General features: G+C 37.6%; 2 protein-coding genes across 4 annotated transcripts in view; one reads left to right on the top strand and one right to left on the bottom strand.

Annotated features, from left to right (window-relative positions):
- Positions 1-21,241, bottom strand: part of LOC120523176 (calpain-5-like) — a 223,293-nt gene that overhangs the window by 70,095 nt on the left and 131,957 nt on the right. For all 3 annotated transcript variants that reach the window (XM_039744219.1, XM_039744220.1, XM_039744221.1), the window contains 3 exons: positions 12,213-12,421; positions 9,471-9,663; positions 6,544-6,737 (listed from right to left, as the gene is read on the bottom strand). In XM_039744219.1, coding sequence (XP_039600153.1) covers positions 6,544-6,737; positions 9,471-9,663; positions 12,213-12,421 — 596 coding nt within the window. The remainder of the gene's footprint in view (positions 1-6,543; positions 6,738-9,470; positions 9,664-12,212; positions 12,422-21,241) is intronic.
- Positions 14,845-15,791, top strand: LOC120523177 (olfactory marker protein-like). Its single transcript, XM_039744222.1, has one exon. The coding sequence runs from the start codon at positions 14,924-14,926 to the stop codon at positions 15,389-15,391; it is 468 nt and encodes a 155-aa protein (XP_039600156.1). The 5' UTR covers positions 14,845-14,923; the 3' UTR covers positions 15,392-15,791.

Raw genomic sequence — 21,241 nt, 5'->3', positions numbered from 1 at the left:
GGGTTACGTCAGGAAGGGCATCCGGTGTAAAATTCTGCCAGATCAATACATGGACAACAATACATATTTTCATACTGGATCGGTCGAGGCTCAGGATAACACCCCTGCTACCAGTACTGTTAGCCAACAGGGTGCTGGCAGGAATTGTATATACTGCTGGCTGAAGAAAAGAGTGGCAGATGTGTCCGGGGCAGGAGAAGAGGAGGAAGGTAAAGAGAGTGATAACAGAGGGTAGGAATTATGAATGTTGGCAGTATGACTGGTAAGGGGAGAGAGCTGATGTGATGGAGAAGGAAGATTGATATATTGTGCATGCAAGAGACTAAATGGATGGGAAGTAAGGCCAGTTTGATCGGAGGTGGATTCAAATTGTTCTATCGTGGTGTGGATGGGAGGAGAAATGGGGTAGGGGTTATAATGAAGGAACAGTATGTTAAGAGTGTTTTGGAAGTGAAAACCGTGTCAGACAGAGTAATGATTATGAAGCTGGAAATTTAAGGTGTGATGATGAATGTTGTTAGTGCATATGACCCTCAAGTTCTGGAGTGAGTTGGTTGAAGTGATGGACAGTGTACCCAAGGGACAAAGTGTGGTGATTGGAGCGAATTTCAATGGACATGTTGGTGAAGGGAACACAGGAGATGAGGAGGTGATGGGCAGGCACGGTGTCAAGGAGAGGAATGAAGAAGGTCAGATGATAGTGGATTTTGTGAAAAGGATGTACATGGCTGTGGTGAATATGTATTTGAAGAAGAAGGAGGAATATAAGGTGATGTACAAGAGTAGAGGAAGATGCACACATGTAGATTATATCCTATGCAAAAGGGTCAATCTGAAGGAGACTAAAGACTGCAAAGTGGTGGCAGGGGAAAGTGTAGTTAGGCAGCATAGAATGGCAAATGACAGGGTGCCTCGAGAGGAGCTGTGGTATTGTATGAGGAAGTCGAGAGTGTCAGAAGTATGTAAGAGTTGTACAGGATATGTACAAGGGAAGTGTGACCGTGGTGAGGCCTGCGGTAGGAGTGACGGATGCATTCAAGGTGGAGGTGGGATTACATCAGGAATCGGCTCTGAGCCTTTTCCAATTTGTAATGGTGATGGACAGGTTGACAGACAAGATTAGACAGGAGTCCCTGTGGAGTGTGAGGTTTGCTGATGACATTGCGATTAGAGAGGAGAGGAATGAAGGTCAGTAGGTAAAAGACAGAATATGTGTGTGAATGACAGGGAGATCAGTGGAATGTTGGGGATGCAAGGAGTTGGCAAAGATGGAGGAGTTTAAATACTTGGGATCAACAGTACAGAGTAACAGGGATTGTAGAAGAGATTGACTTGAAGTCTTTCTCACAGTTACCATGCTGCCTTGCATGGCTTTGACTGAATTGTCTTTAGAGATACTAAAGCAAATGACTGCACATGCTACATGGCTAACATTATTTGAACTTCTCTCTGTATTGCTTTAATGGCTGGTTCGATTTGATCTACTCCCTTCACTGCTCTAATGGCTGACCCAGTTTGACCTACTCTCTCTCTTATCGGTTTAGCATGTGTGACATTTGGTTGAAGCAGAAGCAGCTTTCTAATATATAGGGACAAAACTTTTCAAGGAACCGGTCCCTCAGAATCTCATCTACTTTAGCTCCAAATCATCATTTACTGTTAGTTTCTGCAGTCTTAACATACTCTGCCTAAGATTCACCATAATGCATTGTATTAATTTTCTGCATACATGATGTTCAACAATAACATTTACTATCTATTTAAAGTGGCTTTCACAAGTGGTAATGTCCAACTGAAAGGTAGTAACTGCTTCTCAAAGAGGGTAAAAGTTCCTTTAACCTTTGGTTCCTAGACAAAGAGGGAGAGCAAATTGCTTTCTGACATCCATTCATTTGTCTCACACTGCATTAATTGCCAATATCTATTTTCTAAATATCCTCCCCTAAGATACAAAATAACTGCAAGCCAACCAGGGCAAGGTAAGGCAAGAATAAAGAAAGCAAGAATATATATAGTCATCTCATGGGAGAAAGACTTTCTGAGACTAATGTCATAAAGCTTCTGAAACTGTAACAACAGTTACATGAAATGCATGTGTTCCAAACAACAATATATTATTTACCCTACACAACTCCAGGAACCTCACACGCAAATAAACAAGACCTGAGCTAGGATCGGTTTTTGCCCGAGTTGACTGCAGAGGTTTGGGTAGATGGGACAGTAGACTGCTTGTGCGGATTGCCACATTTACAAAACAAAAGACACTAATGGAGAGGTGCAAATGAATTTAAGGTTGTCCGGAATTATGAGTTTTTTCATAGACTTCAGGGATTCTAGTGTTAAATATGGTAAATGTATCTTTAAGACTTAAATACAAAGGGTACACAAAATATTAATTGGGGTTTGGCAAAAGAGCAGCGTAGTGCAATTAAAGCTAAACAGGGTTAATATAGTCATTAAAAATTACTTATAACATGAGGTGGGAGGTATCCTTTTGTTTAGGAATAAAACCAGTATAATTTCAAAAATAATCATTGAAGGAAAGAATGCAAACAGACTGCTGTGTAAAACTGATTTTCTCTGTGTGGTCTTGCCTCTTAAACTTAAAAAAAACACACAATTGAGGTTTATATATGATTTCTAGCTGCTAAACTGTTGTATTGACCTTAAAGTACAGATAATTAAAAGCTAATGTACTTATTTTTCTAGCACTCTAGTGTTTCCAGCATTAACACCAGAATTACCAGAGCCTACGAAAAAACTTGTAATTCCGTCCCACCTTAAATTACTTCTTAAATCCCTTCACACCTCTCCGCCAGCGTCCTTTGTCTTCTAAATGTGCTGATAAAGAGAAGCTAGGAGCAGCCGGCTATTCCATCCCCCCACCAATTTAGAACGTGCATGAACTTCTCTCAGCTCATGCCTTGATTGAGTATTTGGGAGTGAAGTGGAGTTTTAGAGTGGAAATAATAGATCGTTATTTGGAACACACGCATTTCATGTTTGTTCCGTTTATATAGTAATCTGTGTCAACACATTGTTAAAACAGAAACGTTTTTTATATTATAGTAGTAGATGACAAAATGTAGGCATAAACTATATAATGTATGAAGCCTGAAGTCCAAATAACAAAGAAACATTTTCACAAAAGGTTTCAAATATAACACAATTGCACGTTTATTCAAAAATATAACTGCAGAAACAAAAAGCCGCCTTAACATGCGACATTGACAGCTGTTTATTATCTGTGGTGCAATAGAATCAGTTCTCGCCTTGGAATCAAAAAGTTGCGAGTTCGATCCTGCACCACTCCGTTTTGAGAAGTAAACTGCTCTTAGTCTTACAATTTTAGAATAAAAGCATACATTTGATTTCAGTCTGTAACAGCCGGTGCAATTTATGATCCTTGTAAAGGTTAGGTTTTTTTTTTTATTCACTTTTCATTCCCTCAGTCGCGTTCAGAATCAATCCATACAACCCCATCTGACATGGCTGTTTTCACTAAAGACGCGCTATAGCTCTGCAGTGTACCACGATGCATACTAACAGGATTTAAGAAGCGATTTAAGGTGGGACGGAATTACGAGTTTTTTCGTAGGCTCTGGTAATTCTAGTGTTAATGTGCCTATGGTGATTTCATTTTGTGAAACACACATACTCTGCAAGTTACAGAGGCTGGATTTAAAAGTGAAAATGTGATGTACAGTGCAATAAGACTGCATTCAGAGCCTTCTGAAATATAAGTTCTATTCTATTTAGTAGTGTGGAGATGAAAAGTCACCTTCTATGTAGCATTTGAAATGGGGGAGGACACAGAGAGAGAGAGAGAGAGAGAGAAAGAGAGAGAGAGAATGGAAAGAGCCGGTAAGGGGACAGAAAACAGAGGGCAGCCGGGTTTTCCATGATTTATCAAATAATGAAGGATATGGTGTTTTGTCAACAAGGATCAAAAACAATTTTCATTTTTAAATAAAACACACTGGCAGGTATGTAGTCCAACCATCCATTATCCAAACCGCTATATCCTAACTACAGGGTCACGGGGGTCTACTGGAGCCAACCCCAGCCAACACAGGGCGCAAGGCAGGAAACAAACCCAAAGCAGGGTGCCAGCCCACCGCAGAAGTATGTAGTTCTTGTATAAAATATATATAAAAAAAATAATTATTTCAAGCAAACTAAACTTATGTGGTCAAATGGGCCTGCCTGTAAATCCAAAGCGATCTAGTTAAATTAAACATATATCTAATCAATCCATTTCATTATATATACATACAGTGTAAATACTGTATAGATCTTTACCAATGTACTGTACGAGTGTGAAAAGACATATTTAAAACAATATATAGTGGATTCAGAAAGTACTCCAGCCCCTTCACTGACTGCACTTTGTGTTTTAGATTTTATTTTAAATGGATACATTTTCTATTTTTGCCGAACAATGTGCACTTACAACCCATAATGACAAAGTGAAAAATGTTTGCAAATTTATTAAAAATCAAAAACCAAAATCTCTCATTTATGTAATTATTCAGACCCTTTGCAGTGGAACTCCAAATTGTGGTTTCCTTTAATTATCCTTGAGATGTTTCTAGAACTTGATTGGAGCCCACCTGAGGCAAACTGATTTGATTGGACATTGTTAAGGAATACACATACTTGTGCGTATACAATTCACAAATACAACACAGTAAAGTGTGCAGAAGGTGGAGGGGGTCTGAATCCACCACATATTAGTTTGAATACCTTCCAGGTTCATACATTGGTTGTGATATATACAGTTGGTCGTTGCATCGTCGTACCTTCCAGGTGCATATTATGCTCTTTTTGTTTCTCCAATTCTGCTCAACTCTCTGTGCTTTCCTCTTCAATCTGTTGGTGCTCCTCATCAGTATATTCTGACTTGTACAAAAACGGTTCAGTCATTATGCTAAATATATCCACTTCTTCATAGTCAGACATATTGCCAATTTAAAATGGTAGTTTATTTGTCTAAATCCTGAAAGAAAACATACTCATAAGGACTCAATTCTCAAAATGAAAATGGCATGTCCGGCATTCACAAAATGAGCTAAAGGAATTCACACCCCAGGGGGTGAAAGGTTGCTGCAGGGGGAAAGAAACTGCATGATGAGGTGCAGAGTCAGTATTCCTTTAAAATGGCCGAATCCAACAAATACTGTGGTTTGTTTACTTTTTTATGCCTAATGTGACATGAATAAACTGTATAACAATATTTGTGCAATCTCAAGACAAGGACTAATACCTGATAACATTTGTGCCTTAACAAATGTATACATTTGGTAAGTTTAACCCTTTTTTCTGCTTTGGATCCATGTACCCTTCAGCCACATTGCAAGCAGCAAGAACAGACAGAGTATTTTTAAAATTTATAAAAAACACTTCAACTTAGAGCACAGTTTTATGTGGCATATCAATATATAGCATGATTCTGAAGAAATTACTTTGACTTGGAAAATACCAAACTTATCCTTTAATACTGTATAGCAAAAATGTCCTAAATTATAATGATATAATTTTGAGGGCATACTTCTCACTCCTGCTTATAACTCCAGTATGCACATCTCTTCTGGGTTGGGATTTAGCTCTTCAGAATGTTTCGGTGTATATCTATATTAGTGTTCAGTTAAATCTGAAATTAAGGAATCATTTATAGGTAGCATTTTAATCTATTACAAGAAGCCATAACTTCAATTATCAATTTTGCATACTGCTGAACAGTGTATATTATATTAATACAGTTGAAGGTACTGTAGCTGCCTTTCTTTGCTAAAATTAGACTAGCAGTGATTCACTCCTAAGACGGAATAGATATGAACATGCTGCACTTTTAGGTATTGATGCCATTATAAATAAAGTTTTAAATAATGAATTGTGTTTAAAATATACTTTACATTTTAAATTTTACAGTGTACTAGCAGCAGCACCTGGCACTGCCCGTTTTAAGTAATTGTAAGCTCTTGTCCTTGTGTCTGTTAGACTGGCTTCAATCTGTTCTGGTATTTCACTTGCTCTTCGCCACCAGAAGGCATTGTCCTTAAAAATTCACTGTAGTAAAATGGAAAAAAAAAACCCCACCACAATAGTACCCACAGGGTTATAATTTCAAAGTAGTCCATGGCCGAAAAGATAAGATAGGTTTGTTGAGATTGGATCATGGGTGTGGAACTGTATAAAAAACAAACACACATTGCACTTTTTATATTAGATTGAATATACTGTAGTTACTGAACTTGCAAGCATTATCGTCATCTTTGGCAGTGCTCCAGCTGGAATGCACTTATCTAAGCATCAATCAGATATTCTGGCCTTTACAAACCTTCAGGCTCACTGCCTCATTTTAATTAACCACAGACTGGCTTACGCACTCTTGTATGCACATCCAGTTAAACATAATGTATTATATTAAACAGAAAAATATCAGGCCTGCACTGAGGAGATTTGCTAAATAATTCTGAACACAGACACACACACACACACACACACACACACACACACACACTAATTGCATTTAAGAATTACCTGTCACTCCAGGGACCATTCCACTCTTTCTCACCCCATGGGTTACGCATCCGAATCATGAACAGCTTCTCTGCCTTGAAGAAGGCCAACAGTCCATGGCCAAGCCTAACCTTCTTTACATCAGTTACAGCATAGGCATGACCCTTGACCAGTCCACAATCTAGTCTTGCTTCCATGTCAGCAGAGGAAGTAGCCTGGAAGATTAATTGAAGGACAAATACAGTAACTAAACTAAGATCTGTAAAACTTTGCTTAGCCTGGAGTTAATGGACTAAATCTCAAACATATGCATTAATTTCTAAATCTTTATTATGCCTTTGTTTGCATTACTGACTCCCTCTCCTTAGTGGTATACAATTTACTTTTATTAAAAATGCTGCAGTTAAAAACCACAATACAGTAAAAACTTTACAATGGATGCATGATTTGTTTGCTTGCCTTACAACACCAGCTTTCTGTGTTTCAAGACCCTGTCTTCCAGAACTCAAAACATCAGACAACAGTCTACATAGTGCACTTTTAATCAAGACTGGCTCATTTACCAGTGTAACAAGCAATCCCTGGAACTGTCCATTGTGGTCTATGGCCGGCTTGTCACCACGGCCAATACCCCCAGGCTGCCAGATGGAGCTCTGCCTGCAGCATGGAGATGCCCTGGATGCCAGCAGGAAATCATGGACCATGGAGTTTTCCCTTACAAACCTGCTGGATGCCCCAGGGGCCAACAGAGGACGCTGCAGGGAGGAACAGAGAGTCATATGTGCCCTATAACTTCTGCTGTCGCTCTGCCTATGACGCACTTCCGGGATGAAGAACAGGACTTTTTATCTGACCCGGAAGTGATAAGGATCACATGAACTGGGGATTGGAACACTTCCAGGTAAGGGACTATAAAAAGACTGTGACAGCTCCCAGACAGCGAGCTGAGCTGGGTGGAAGGGTGGCAACGCGTCTGGGAGTGGAGGATTGATTATTGTATTTGTGATTGATTACTGGATGAGTATTGTAGAGGAGAGGGTGCTTTGTGCACTTTGGCTTATGAATAAAGTCATCTTTTGGATTTATCTGGTGTGTAGCGTATTGGACAAGGGTTCAAGGGAGCGATAGCGCCCCCTATCTGTCACGCCATCTATGAAGACCTTTCACCTGCAAAGCAACGTTTTGAATAGGGTAAAATGTGTTTAAGAGTGCATCTAAAAATAAACATTACCTCCCATTCTACAGTACATCATACTTTCCGGTGTGATTCTGTGCAGATGTTTTATGTACAGTATTGGAGTGTAGTACATTTTTGAAAAATACCTCCTAAAAAGTACTTGTTCAAAATGCAAAAGTTTGGGCACCCTTGCTTAAAATGTCCATTATTGTGAATAGTTAAGGGAGCAGAAAATGAACTGATCACCAAAAGACAAAGTTAAAGATGATACATTTCTTTAACAAAGTACAAAATACCAAAAAAATGAAAAGGGCCTGAAGCAAAAGTTTAAACACTCAACATGGTCTGTACTTAGTAACACCACCTTCAGCAAGTATCACAACCTGTAAATGCTTTTTGTAGCCAGCTAAGTATCTTTCAGCTCTTACTTGGGGTATTTTCATCCATTCGTCCTTGCAAAAGGCCTCTAATTCTGCAAGATTCCTGAGCTGTCTTGCATGCACTGCTCTTTTGAGATCTAGTCACAGATTTTCAATGATGTTTAGGTCAGGAGACTGTGAGGGTCATGGCAAAACTGTCAGCCTGCACCTCTTGAGGTATTGCATTGTAGATTTTGAGATGTGTTTCAGATCATTATCTTGTTGTAGGACCTGTCCTCTTTTTAACTTCAACTTTTTTTTTTTTTTTTATAAGATGGTGTGATGTTTGCTTCCAGAATTGTCTGGCATTTATTTAAATTCATTCTTCCCTCTAGCAATGACATGTTCCCTGTGCCACCGGCTGCAACACAAGCCCAAAGCATGATCGATCCAGCCCCATGCTTAATAGTTGGAGAGGTGTTCTTTTGTTGGAATTCGGTATCCTTTTTTCTCCAAACTTACCTTTGCACATCATAGCCAAAAAATTCTATTTTGACTCTATCAGTTAACTGGACTTGTTTCCAAAATACATCAAGCTTATTTTGATTTTCATCTGCAAACTTCAGGCACTGAATTTTGTGGCTAGGATGCAGGAAAGGTTTTCTTTTGCCGACTCTATTGTGAAGTTCATATTTGTTCAGGTGTCGCTGCACAGTACAAAAGTGCACCACCACTCTAGAGTCTGCTAAATCTTCCTGAAGGTTGTTTGCAGTCAAATGGCAGTTTCATTTGCCTTTCTAGCAATACAATGAGCATCTCTTTTAGAAAGTTTTCTTGGTCTTCCAGACCTCAACTGTACCTGCATCATTTCTGTTAACTGCCATTTCTTAATAACATTACAAACTGAGGAAAAAGCAACATGGAAACGTTTTACTATCTTCTTGTAGCCTTCTCTTTCTTTGTGAGCATCAATTATTCTTTTTCCCCCGAGTGCCAGGCATCTGCTGAGAGCAGCCCACAGCCCCTTACTGTTGGGAAAAAGTTTGAGGAGTCAGAGAATTTATACAGCTTTGTAATTTGTATCACCTGGGGTTTCCTAATAATGACTGTGAACAGCTATAGCCCTAATGAGCTCATTATCCAAATTATCCGAGACTTCAAATATCTTTGGAAGTCTAAACTTTTGCATGATGCTCCTTTCCTTTTTACTCTGTGCAATTGTACAAAACAAAAACTATACACTAATCTTGCATAAAATGCTGAAAATATGTCACCTTTAACTATGCCATTTGGTGATCAGTTCATCTTCTGCTCACTTAATTATTCAGAGTAACAGACATTTTAAGCAAGGGTGCCCAAGCCTTTGCATGCCACTTAAGCACAACTAAAATTTGGTGGTGTACTATACTTACCCTTATTGAGCAGCTAATGAGTCCACCACGGTTGTGTACTTTAAGGACCCTCTCAAAAAGCTGGTTTCTGAAGGACTCTTCTTTAGCAAACTGTCCTTCCAGCAAGTCTAGTGGTTCAGAGACTCCACCAGTGAAGTCAACCAGCGCATCAGCAGTATTTCCACCGTCTAAGGATTCATAGCATCCATACAACCTACAAATACAGCAATGCAGACTATGGAATTAAATGCCTCAGTGAAGCTGTACTTTAAGCATTAAATGAACATCACACAGACTAAGATTGTGGCAGTAGATGAATGCCAGTTTTAATAACATTCATCATCTATTTTCTGAAACCTCTTAAATCATATTCATGTGTTTAGTTTGGTGCTGTTTCCATTCATATAATACTGCATAGCATAATATTTGAAAGATGAAGAGAGGATTTTTTTTTACTGCTGTCAACAGTGCTTCAATTCTGTAGGTTTCTAACATATTCAAGCTTATTGCCATCCAACTTCGGCTCCTTAGGGACAAGCTGACAGAGATGGTAGTAGATTCATACCTGGTTGCATGGATGGTGGACTATCTTACAAGTAGACCTCAGTATGTGTGTCTCGGGAACTGCAGGTCTGACATTGTGGTCTGCAGCATAGGAGTGCCGCAGGGGACTGTGCTTTCTCCGGTCCTGTTCAGCCAATATACATCGGACTTCCAATACAACTCTGAGTCCTGCTACATGCAAAATTTCGCTGACAACACTGCTATCGTGGGCTGCATCAGGTGTGTGCAGGAGGAGGAGTATAGGAACCTAATCAAGGACTTTGTTAAATGGTGTGACTCAAACCACCTACAACTGAATACCAGCAAAACCAAGGAGCTGGTGGTGGATTTTAGGAGGCCCAGGCCCCTCACAGACCCGTGATTATCAGAGGTGACTGTGTGCAGAGGGTACAGACCTATAAATACCTGGGAGTGCAGCTGGACGATAAATTGGACTGGACTGCCAATACTGATACTCTGTGCAAGAGAGGACTGAGCCGACTATACTTCCTCAGAAGGCTGGCGTCCTTCAATATCTGCAATAAGGTGCTGCAGATGTTCCATCAGACAGTTGTGGCGAGCGCCCTCTTCTATGCAGTGGTGTTCTAGGGAGGCAGCATAAAGAAGAGGGACACCTCATGACTGGACAAAGTAGTGAGGAAGGCAGGCTCTACTGTAGGCACGGAGCTGGAAAGTTTGACATCTGTGGCAGAGCGACGGGCACTGTGCAGGTTCCTGTCAATCATGGAGAAACCACTACATTCACTGAACAGTATCATCTCCAAACAGAGGAGCAGCTTCAGGGACAGACTGCTGTCACTGTCCTGCTCCACTGACAGACTGAGGAGATTGTTCCTCCCCCACACTATGCGACTCTTCAGTTCCACCCTTTGGTGTGTAAATGTTAACATTATACAAGATTATAGACTGTTACACCTGCCTCAAACTCTCCACCTTGCATTTTTTAGCTTGCACTGCATTTTATCACTCTTTAATTAATATTTTTTTATTGTTTTTATCAGTATGCTGCTGCTGGGGTATGCGAATTTCCCCTTGGGGATTAATAAAGTATCTATCTATCTATCTAGAATGACTATGAGTAAGGGCAAGTTATTGGTTGTAAGACTAATATGAGTATTGTGCCTGTATGTACTACAATGAACAGATGAAAAAGTAAAAATTCACATAAAATACTGTGTTAATATTTAAATATGAACATCTGGAGTACTTAAGAGGCAGACTGAACCGTGAGACTTTGTTAAAGTTTAATGCTAATGTAGTACATATCATGTCTGTGACTAGTAGGTTGCAACATAGGAAATACTACTTAATGACACTGTTTTAGTCATTTACAATAAAACAGTAAATATGCAAATACATTGTCTTAATTTCTTCTAAGCTAACAGAAACATACAATTCTTATACTATACTCAATTTACAGAGGATGGGATTTAATGCAGAATGTTCATAATCAGTTTTTTTTATAATGCGCTTATAAAGATGTGCTATTTTAAAAGAAAACAACCATGATATAAAAGTGCCAAATCAGTAGACAAACTGTATTCAGGGTCTAGGCAACAGGTCCGAACAGCAGAGAGAGAGAGATTGTAAGTCTAAATCCAAATCAGACACCAATAAAGCAAGGTCAAAAGAAACAAGCAAAAAGGCCTAACACTACATCTCCACAGAAGTGCTTTTTACCTTCCTTTATGCCACCAAAATGTGAAAGAGAAAAAAGAAACAAAAGAAAAAATGGACCCAGCAACAGGATATTGGAAAATGTGTCCCACCATCCTAAATAATAGTGGTATGAAGATGTCACATGCAGATTGGTGTAAGATCATATATTAGCAACATGAAACTGCTGATAATGGATGGATTGTGGCCATCCAAAACATTCTAGAACTGTGATTTGAACAAATTAATGGTAATTTTTTTTTCCCCCCAAACAGTGACATGGTGATCATGTCACAGTCCAATTTAAAATTTTCCTTATAACCGAGAAAACAAAAATTACTTTTTTAATAGCTTTTAAGCCATTAACAATACCATTCTCAAACCTGCCAAAGAAAGGGGTTAGTTATTAAATCAAATGTAACAATGTTTGGAGTTTGTAACAAAGTAATAAATTTGATATTGCCCAACCACAGCAGACTTTATTAAGGACACACAAATGAACTACTAGATTCCAATGATTGTATGAAGTGCATGGACACTTACTTTGCATAAGCTTTTTCAACAAGTGCACTCCAGAATTCATTCTGATCATTGGAATGGCAATAGACAAGCTCATTATTAATGGTGGGAAGACGGTCATCAATAACCACATCCACCCATTCTCCAAAACGCCAAAATCTGAAGTGGAAGATACCAGCATACTCATTGGGTTTTTCTTCATTCCATTCTTGATCTTTCCAGTCAGGAATAACCTGAAGAAGAAATTACAAGAAAATTGAATGTTCTGGTGAAGTAATCTAAAAATCACTCAATGTGAAAATATATCAAAACATTGAAATAAACCATCACATTAAATGAAAAGCAAATTAACATTTTCTCAAGTCAGAATTAATCACTTATCTCAACAGGACTGCACTGTATATTTCTAAAGGGTTTGGACACAAACCTTCTGTATTACTGTTCATACTTTTTTTTATATACATACAGTATAATACCACAGCTTTACAGATGTTTTTGCATAAGACATGTGGACATAGTTACATGATTACAGTTTCAACACTCATATTCCTTGTCCAGTTCACAAATGTGAACTATAGCAAATTTTGCTATGATGGATTTTATTAATATTTTGTAGTTGGGATTGGTGCAATCTACAGCTAACTACTGCTAACAGAAGGCATAGATAATACAGGGTGTGGTTTTGCAACTTTGTTTGAATACACATTCTGGCAAAATGACACTGCTCAAGCATATGGTTTGCCACATCTCATGAGAGGAATGCATTCTGCATCCATTTTCAAACGTAAGAATGAAAAAAAACTTAATATTAAAATCCATGTCAGTTACTTTTAGGTCAGTAATATTCCAAGATAATGAGAAAACCATTTGGCTCCTGGCATTTGTCCACATTTTTCTTACATAGTTGAATCCTGTTGAGTAATTTGTAGAAATATCAAAATTAAAAAAATACCCTACCTTTTCATAAGTGATATGCATGGAAAACAGTCAGCCACCTTGTGATATGATTCAAAGTAAGGCCAGCATCACATGACACGTTGGAGAGACTGTCACACTTAACAACTGCAGTTTACAGGGCTCCCTCACAACGTTTCAGCAGTTTAAACTTTCCATGAAAGTGAAATTTCCAAGATTGTCTAGTTTTGACATCCAATTAACATGCTGCCTGCCTGCACCAGTGGCTGTACGAATGTTTCATCAGGTGTGGAGAGTTCAGCAGGTAACTCTAGCCTGTCTTGCTCTTGAGAGCCCCAATTCTATCAAGGTACAACAAACACATGTTGGACTGACAAGCCTCACCTTTGTTTGTATAGTCAAAAATATTCACTTTCCTTGCAATGAATTTATTAAACTCCAGCCAAGCACTCATTGTTTGTCACCTCTGACGCACAGTACAGCCTGCCGCTTTAATTCTGTTGTGTCTAACTGCAAAGTGCTATGATGGAGTTGTCATACTAAGTAACTGGTCATCATCACATGTGTGTGATTCACAACTCACCAAGATTATGTAAGCGAAGACTATGCCTGAAAATCACTGGAAACGTTAAGTGCTATGATGGGGGCCTGAGATGACCTAGAGTGAAGCAGGCCAGAATACTCGCCTCAATAGCAAAGAAATGTCTTCCAATGGGAGGGATGGACCTCAGAATGGTTGCAATTCTTGGAATACAAATGGCACAATGTAGTTTCATTGCCCTACTGTACTGATGTCTAGGTGGTAGTCAGGGGTTTTTAGCCAAGGTTACACTGCAGAGTTTGTCAACTTGTTATTTTTTTTGTAAATGATTTAGCTTCGAGTATTTTGCTCATCTCTCAATTAGGCATATCTGGTACTTTATTAAAAGATGTAGCAAGATCAATTTAATTGTTGAGGGGAAATGAGAACAAATATACTGAAATTCCATGTTTAACTAATCTTGTTCTGCAGTTGAGAAGCTGCTTTTATGACAAATTGAAGATCAGCAGACATTTTATACAGTTCTGCTCATGTATTAAGGAAAAACATTTGTCAATTTGATTATAAAGGGTAATCGATGCCAGACAGACATCAACTGACACATAATGTGCAACTGCCAAAAAAGATAAAACATCAAATAACAGTACTGTCTAGTCCCCTGTGTATTACATTTTATATGGATATGTAGATTTTGCAGGTAACCAACAACCAGTGAGTACTGATAATTTAAACAGAAAAGATAATTTAAATAAATTAACATGATTTTTTGCAATACAAAATAAGGTGGTGTTTCCAGAGAAATATCTGGAAAGAGACTGCAATAGAAAAGAGTGTTCAGCATATGAAAAATAAAATACTGGTACCCCTTAGACATCAAAATATCTATAACATCAAGTAAAGAAGCTGTGTTGGATCAAAAAATAAAAATAAAAAACAAAACACTGTTGAAGACTGCAGCATTAGTTGCAATGTCATATAAGGAAAACAGGAAAGAGAGCTTAGCCAGGTGCTGTATTTTAATAGCTGACACCCCTTTAGAGAAACACAGCGTAGGAAGAAAGCTTTGGCATAAGTACCCCTGGGTGCCCAGAGGAAAATCCCCTGGTTGCAGCTTCATACGTCATTGCATTTTGTTGCCTAGCGCCACTACTGAGCACATCAACATATTTCCCCTCACTGTCTGAGCAGCCAAATCAATACTCTTCAAAGTCTGCTGGCAGACAGGGCTAGCTGGGGAGAAGAGAACCAGCTAAAAACATTTTTAAGCCTAAAAAGAACCATGGCCTCCGAAATGGAGCTAATCTTCAATCAAGACTGCCACCTAACAGAATGCATGAGGCTGAGAGTCAAGAGTCTTGAGCAAAAAAGCCAGAGACCACAGGATGGCGAGAAACTTCTGCTTCCCAATGAGTATGTGTATCGCCTAGACTTTTCTGAACAGCAGCTCAAGTTTCTGAGGTGGAACATTAACCTGAATGCCATTGGGAAAATCATCATCACTGGGACCTCTCAGCACTACACACCCGACCTCACCAACCTTATGACCCGGCAGCTGCTGGATCCATCTGGAATCTTTTGGAAGACCGAAGAGGGTGGTGAAGTCGATCACTATGAAGCAGATACACAAGAGTTTGGTGAGAGAATTGCAGATCTAGCCAGGATCAGGAAAGTGATGTACTTCCTGGTGACATTTCAAGGTGACATAACTCCAGATGACATCAACTGTTCCATAATTTTTAAAGTGTGAAGTAGACTTGGAAGAGCATACATGACTAAGCTTGACTTTTCGTTGATCGTTCTGCTTAAACCTGTGTTTTGTTTTTTTCCTAAGTACTAATTAAGTAACTTGTGCTTCACGGAGGTATAATTTCTTTAAATTTCTTCTTGTGTTTGTCACTTTGGTTTCTCATTCTGCTTTGTGAGTTGTATATTTTATTGGCAAGCAATCAGCCAAAAATCTATAAAGTACATACAGTTAACAAGGAATATTCATGTGTTCTGATTTTTAATTGAAACACACTGAAACAAAGTGTACCATGTTTCACCCAAATTAGCATCTCAGAGGGGAAAATTGAAGGTTCTTTACAAAGCACTCCTTCAGTCTATTTTTATGATGAGAGGAACCCTTTGCACTAGGAATAAGGTGATCAATAGATGTTGTGTATCACATGCAGTTAACGTGTAATAAATAAACCAAGGATTTACATTTCATTTAAATTCTTATGATACATTTATCAGTTGTGCATGCTATTTTTATCAAAATATGAAGTACTTTGGAGAACTATGCATTGTGAGAAAGTGCTTTCCGTTTTGATTAAATTTCTAAATTTCCTCCTGTAAAAGAACTGGAAGGGCTTTGCTCCCATAAAGTCATCCTCTCTAGCAACAGAAGCTGGCTCACTTGGGGAGAGTTAATTAACAGAGCATACACTCTTAATGAAGCATTACACTACTTAAAGAAAAATATATTTTTTCCTGCCTGAATTTTAAAAAGTAAGCTGTGATTTTCCCCTTGGGATTAATAAAGTATCTATCTATCTAAGAATGCTAGTGCAAAATAATGTTGGTTTAGTAGTGGAAGGATATAACTTGATAATTATTAATTCCATTGTTTTTCTGAGAAACTTTAAAAGAACCATTACAAGTAGTCAGAAGTGAAGTCAACAGCTGAAATCTCACTGGGAGATCAATTTGAAAGGGTTTGTTAAGGGACCCGTGGAGGGCGTTTGCTGTAATGATTCATTTTTGTCGCTATGGTACCTACTGTATACTAACATGAAACTCCCATCAAGTGCAGACACACAATCTGATCTTTAGAATTAGGCATTTTAAACTTGGTGTTCTGACCAACATCTAGTTAAGAAATATTCTTAAAGGCAATGCCATGGCTGCAATGCTAAACCTGAAAACGTTTGTGGACATGGCTAAACTGAGCATCAGTTGCAGATGTGAACTGCATGCAATATATACACACTCTACTGACAGCAATTTCCTTGCTGTATGCCTTATAGCAATGTTGTCTGATAATTGATATCAGTAAAATAGGCTTCAAGTAAAAGATCACGATCATGAAACCTACTTCACTTCTTTGCCAAGTAGTTATCACAGCACAGTTTACTGTGCCTGTACTAAAGATACGTCATCATGTAATTAAAACAAAGTAATGCTGCTAACTCATGATCTAATTGATTGAGCAGCCAAAACAAATAACACTGCAGGCTTACTGTTAACATTGACAGAGCAAATAAAAGTAATTTTTATTAAAAAACATGAGTGCGCCCAACTTTGGAATGATGTTGTATCCGGGGACGTTTCCTGCCTTACACCTAATACTGTCATAACAGGTTCCAACACTTTACAACCTTGAACTGCAAGAAACAGGTGTCCGAATGTTATATTGGCAATAATTATGTAACTGGGAAGACAAAGACAAAAACCAAAACAAACTGAAAAGCTGTGATGTGGCCACATATCTCCTGTCTTGACAGAATTGTTTAATACCTCTGCTGTGTGCTCCACTGTAGCAGTGATAAACTAAATGATGTATACCTCTAGTATGAAAGAATCTGACAGTAGCTTGCAGGCGGGATTCTAATGAGATTGATTGCTTCTCATGACTCAAGCCCCTAGGCACCAATTTGAAATCTGTGCGGAAATGCAAGCACTGGTGATCCATCTCTGTATAATGTATGCCATCTAAGTTCATTAGTCTAGGATATCAATTAAATAGTTAAATAAAATTATGGCTACTGAAAAATATTACAAATAGTTTTACAAATGTGTTAAAATTTAACAGATGTAAGAATGCTGATATGTGGTAAAGTGGACATTCCGAATAATTCCTTTGGAAAGAAATTTAGCTTTGGCTTGCTTTTTAATTTAATAAGACTGATTTAGCTAATGAGAAATTTTGATAAAAAGCACCACAGGGATAACATTTAGAATTCTTTTTAGACCCAGCTCCCAGTCCCCAAAACCCAGACTATGTACAAACAGATGGAGGTCTAGAAGTCAGCTCAAAAGAAAAACTGACTACAATTCAAATGCATCAGGTAAAAAGAAATCACTGGCATGCTAAAGTCATCTATTTTTTGTATTCATATTTCTAGAATCAACTACAAATACATCCTTTAACCACATACAGTACATCTTCCAAGTAGAAAAATACTACTCCAATGCAATAATAGGTATGTATCTCAACATTATAACCCAACATTACTCCTCTTATATAAGCACTCCAATCTGGTTTGTACACACATTTTTTTTCATAGTATTAATGGGCTGTAAGTAAGTATAATTATATATACATAAATAAATATGTATGTTACCTGCAAAAAAAAAAAAAAAAGCACAGTTTAGAAAATGTATTTAAAAATCTGATTCAGTGTATTCCCATAACCATCAATTCCCCTATCAGTGGGTTCCCTAGTTTTCCAACTCATTTTAGAGAGAACTCCATTGTAGATATAGAGACAGTAAAAGTTTTGGGACAGTGAAATGAAAATTACTTTCTTTTTTAAATACCAAAATCAGCTTAAATTTTAGATAAAAATGATCATGACACAAATGTAAAGAAAAAAAGAAGTATTGATTCCCTACTGAACAAATTATAAGGTTAACGGTACAAACTAAGCATTTGTATATCTAAACATTCTTCCAGGACAGCGCTACTGCTTGATGGGTCAAGTATCCAACAACAACAACAACTATTTATTTATATAACAAATTTTCATATAAACAATATAGCTTGAAATGCTTTACAAAATGTCAAAGAGAAAAAGTTACAAGAAAATAAAAACAAATAAGATTAGGCAGTAATATTAAAGAATACGAGTATGAATCTTGTGCTTGCACATTTTTCTCAGATTCTTCTCAAAGTACTCAGAGTACTCAGTATACCAGAGACATGCATTTTAATATCTGAATCAACACCCAAGTCCAGGGCTTGTCTCTACTCTTTCTGTTTGGCTTCATGACACAGCACAGCACTTAAACTACTCTGTGGTCGGTCAGTCAGTAGGTAAATAGATAACACATCAAACCAGAAGTTCAAGGAATATATAGCAGACATATTGTAACTCAACGGCAGAATGTTAATTCTATTAAGACTCTAGTGCAGCATTTGATACCATCAATCATAATATTCTACTTTCAAGAAAGGGAAGCATTGCTGGCTATCTCTGGCACTCCACCTATGCACCAATCACACTAGCAGGTTGCTCAACACATTTTTCATATCAAAATGTTTCTCTATGGCCATATTATTCATATTGTTGTCAATACTCAAATTTATTGCAGTGTTAAAAGAGACTATTTTCCTTATATCTCCTGACTGACGTGGTCTAAACTAAATAATAGTTGGATGAAGCACAACTCTTAACTCTTTAAAAATTAACAGTAACACAAATTAAATCATGCAAATTGTCACTAAATTCAGTTTAAGACAATTAACTTTTTTCATTCAATATAGACAGGGATACTATCACACCTTCATTTATGTTTTATTCCCTTGTTCTTCTCCTTTTCTGATATTGAGAGTCTGTCCATACTTTCATCATACCCCAAACTGACTTCTGCAATTCCCTGTTGGCAGGTTCATCTTCTAATCTATTCTTGCAGCTCCTGTTGACTGAAAACGCTGCTGTAAAAATCCTTATTCAGATTCACACAAGTCAGCATATAAAATCTGTGCTACTCAGCCCTCGCTAGCCCCCTGCCTATTACAGGACTGAATACAAAATAGTATTGCTAACTTATGGCAGTGTACATGGTCTTGCTTGGTACACATCAGTACACATTAATTAAAAACATTATGCATTTTACTTCAATGTATACATATCATATACATCAAAATATAAAATTAAGTAAGATGTGCTTTTTCTGATATAGTGTCCTCCGCATAGCATGTCAGTATGTAGGTAATTTCACTATCAAAGGTTGCACTTGCCTCAACTTCAACATTTTGAATGTTAGGCTGCATTGTATAAATAATCCCTTCAGAGAGTTTTAAGACTGATGCAATTTTTGTTCTGAATGAGACTAGATTAGTTGTTTAAATAATGGTAACTGGAGACTATTCCCAAAGTGGTTAAGATTTGTAAGGAAATTGCCTATACAATGAGAACAAACGTGAATAATGCTAATTACCAATTTAAATAGGAAAATGGCATTTAATCATTGCTTGAAACAAAAAAGAAAAAAAAGCATATAATCCCCATGATACTTTTCAGTTTGAAAGGGATTATAATATGAGCAAAAAACTGTACATTTCAATTAGTGCTTTAAAATAGCTTGTATGTATGTTTACCATATGGAAGTAGTGATTTTTTTAGAGGGGGTAAATGCATGTGTGACTGTACTTTATGACAAATTATCATCATGGAAATCTGGGAACACTAGGGTAGAGCAATGGCTAACACGGCTTCTCATGGCTTATAGTTTATACAAACTCCTGCACCAGCATAGATTTCTTTTCCAGTTTTCCCATCCTTCATCTAGCATTTCAAAATTTGTGTTAGGTTTATGTCCATCTAATTACAAAGAAAGGGTAAAGAAAGCTACAGCTTGAAAATGTCTCTCTGCAGAACCCTGTTGGTTGTATACTGTGTGATTCAAGCTGCATAACACAACTAACTAAACCTTATAATGGTAGTCATAAAAAATATACATATATGAGATTGGTTCAATAATGTATCTTCATCACAGAGAAAAATTTACTGCATATCATCATTTGTGAAAGGCAAAGTTAGACAGCAAACAGGAAACGTATAAGAATTTTAATAAGTACTGTACTAGAAGTCCAGGACTAAACACTCCCTCTATCCATTAAAAATGCCAAAAACATATCTGCCCTCTCCACATCTATAAACCTCTAAATAAATTAAGCACAGAAAATTAAAACTTAGCACTGAAAACCTGAAAGCAATACATTTTTGAGAATCATGGACTTATTCTTTCACTCCCAAAAAAGCATACCTATACATATGAATAATTTCCCTCCAAAGCCCAGGGCTGCCCCATCCAAACTACAATTTGTAATAGACTTAAATGGTGTTTTTGAGAAACAATTCACAAACATGAACAAACTGTAGGCATGTGGAACAGAAAATTACATATGGTATAAAGGAAGATAGTTCAAGTTGATAGTCACTAACCAGGAAGTCATTACGGTTGTCCTGTAAGAAATATTATCCTTGCTCCCCTTGGATTTCTGTAATGTGGAAGTTGTTCGTCTGTGAGCTGTACACAAGTTTAAAAGACTTTCTTCCTCAGAACCGACAATGCTTTATTCATATAGGCTACATTTGCTTCTCTTATTGCTTTAATGTTCTCTAAGAACTTCAACTCCCACCCTGATATCAGAAGACTAGATCATTGTTGTTGTATTAAGCTGTGAGGTTGTATCCAGACTGAGGCTCTTAAACTTATAATCTCTCTTTAAATGAAAGACTAAATTATGAATGCATCTAATTTTGGCTTGAGTCATGAGTACATTTTTGGTATTAAGTACCATTAAATTTTTGCTTTAGGCTTAAAATAGGGAACAAAGGTTTTTGGTTAGTTGTTGTGAGAAAGACAAAGTAGAAAGGGTGTAAAG

This window comes from Polypterus senegalus, chromosome 2, assembly GCF_016835505.1.
Source record: "Polypterus senegalus isolate Bchr_013 chromosome 2, ASM1683550v1, whole genome shotgun sequence".
Lineage (NCBI taxonomy): Eukaryota > Metazoa > Chordata > Cladistia > Polypteriformes > Polypteridae > Polypterus > Polypterus senegalus.
The sequence above is the reverse complement of the archived record's forward strand: the minus strand, read 5'-3'. Positions and strand labels throughout refer to the sequence as shown.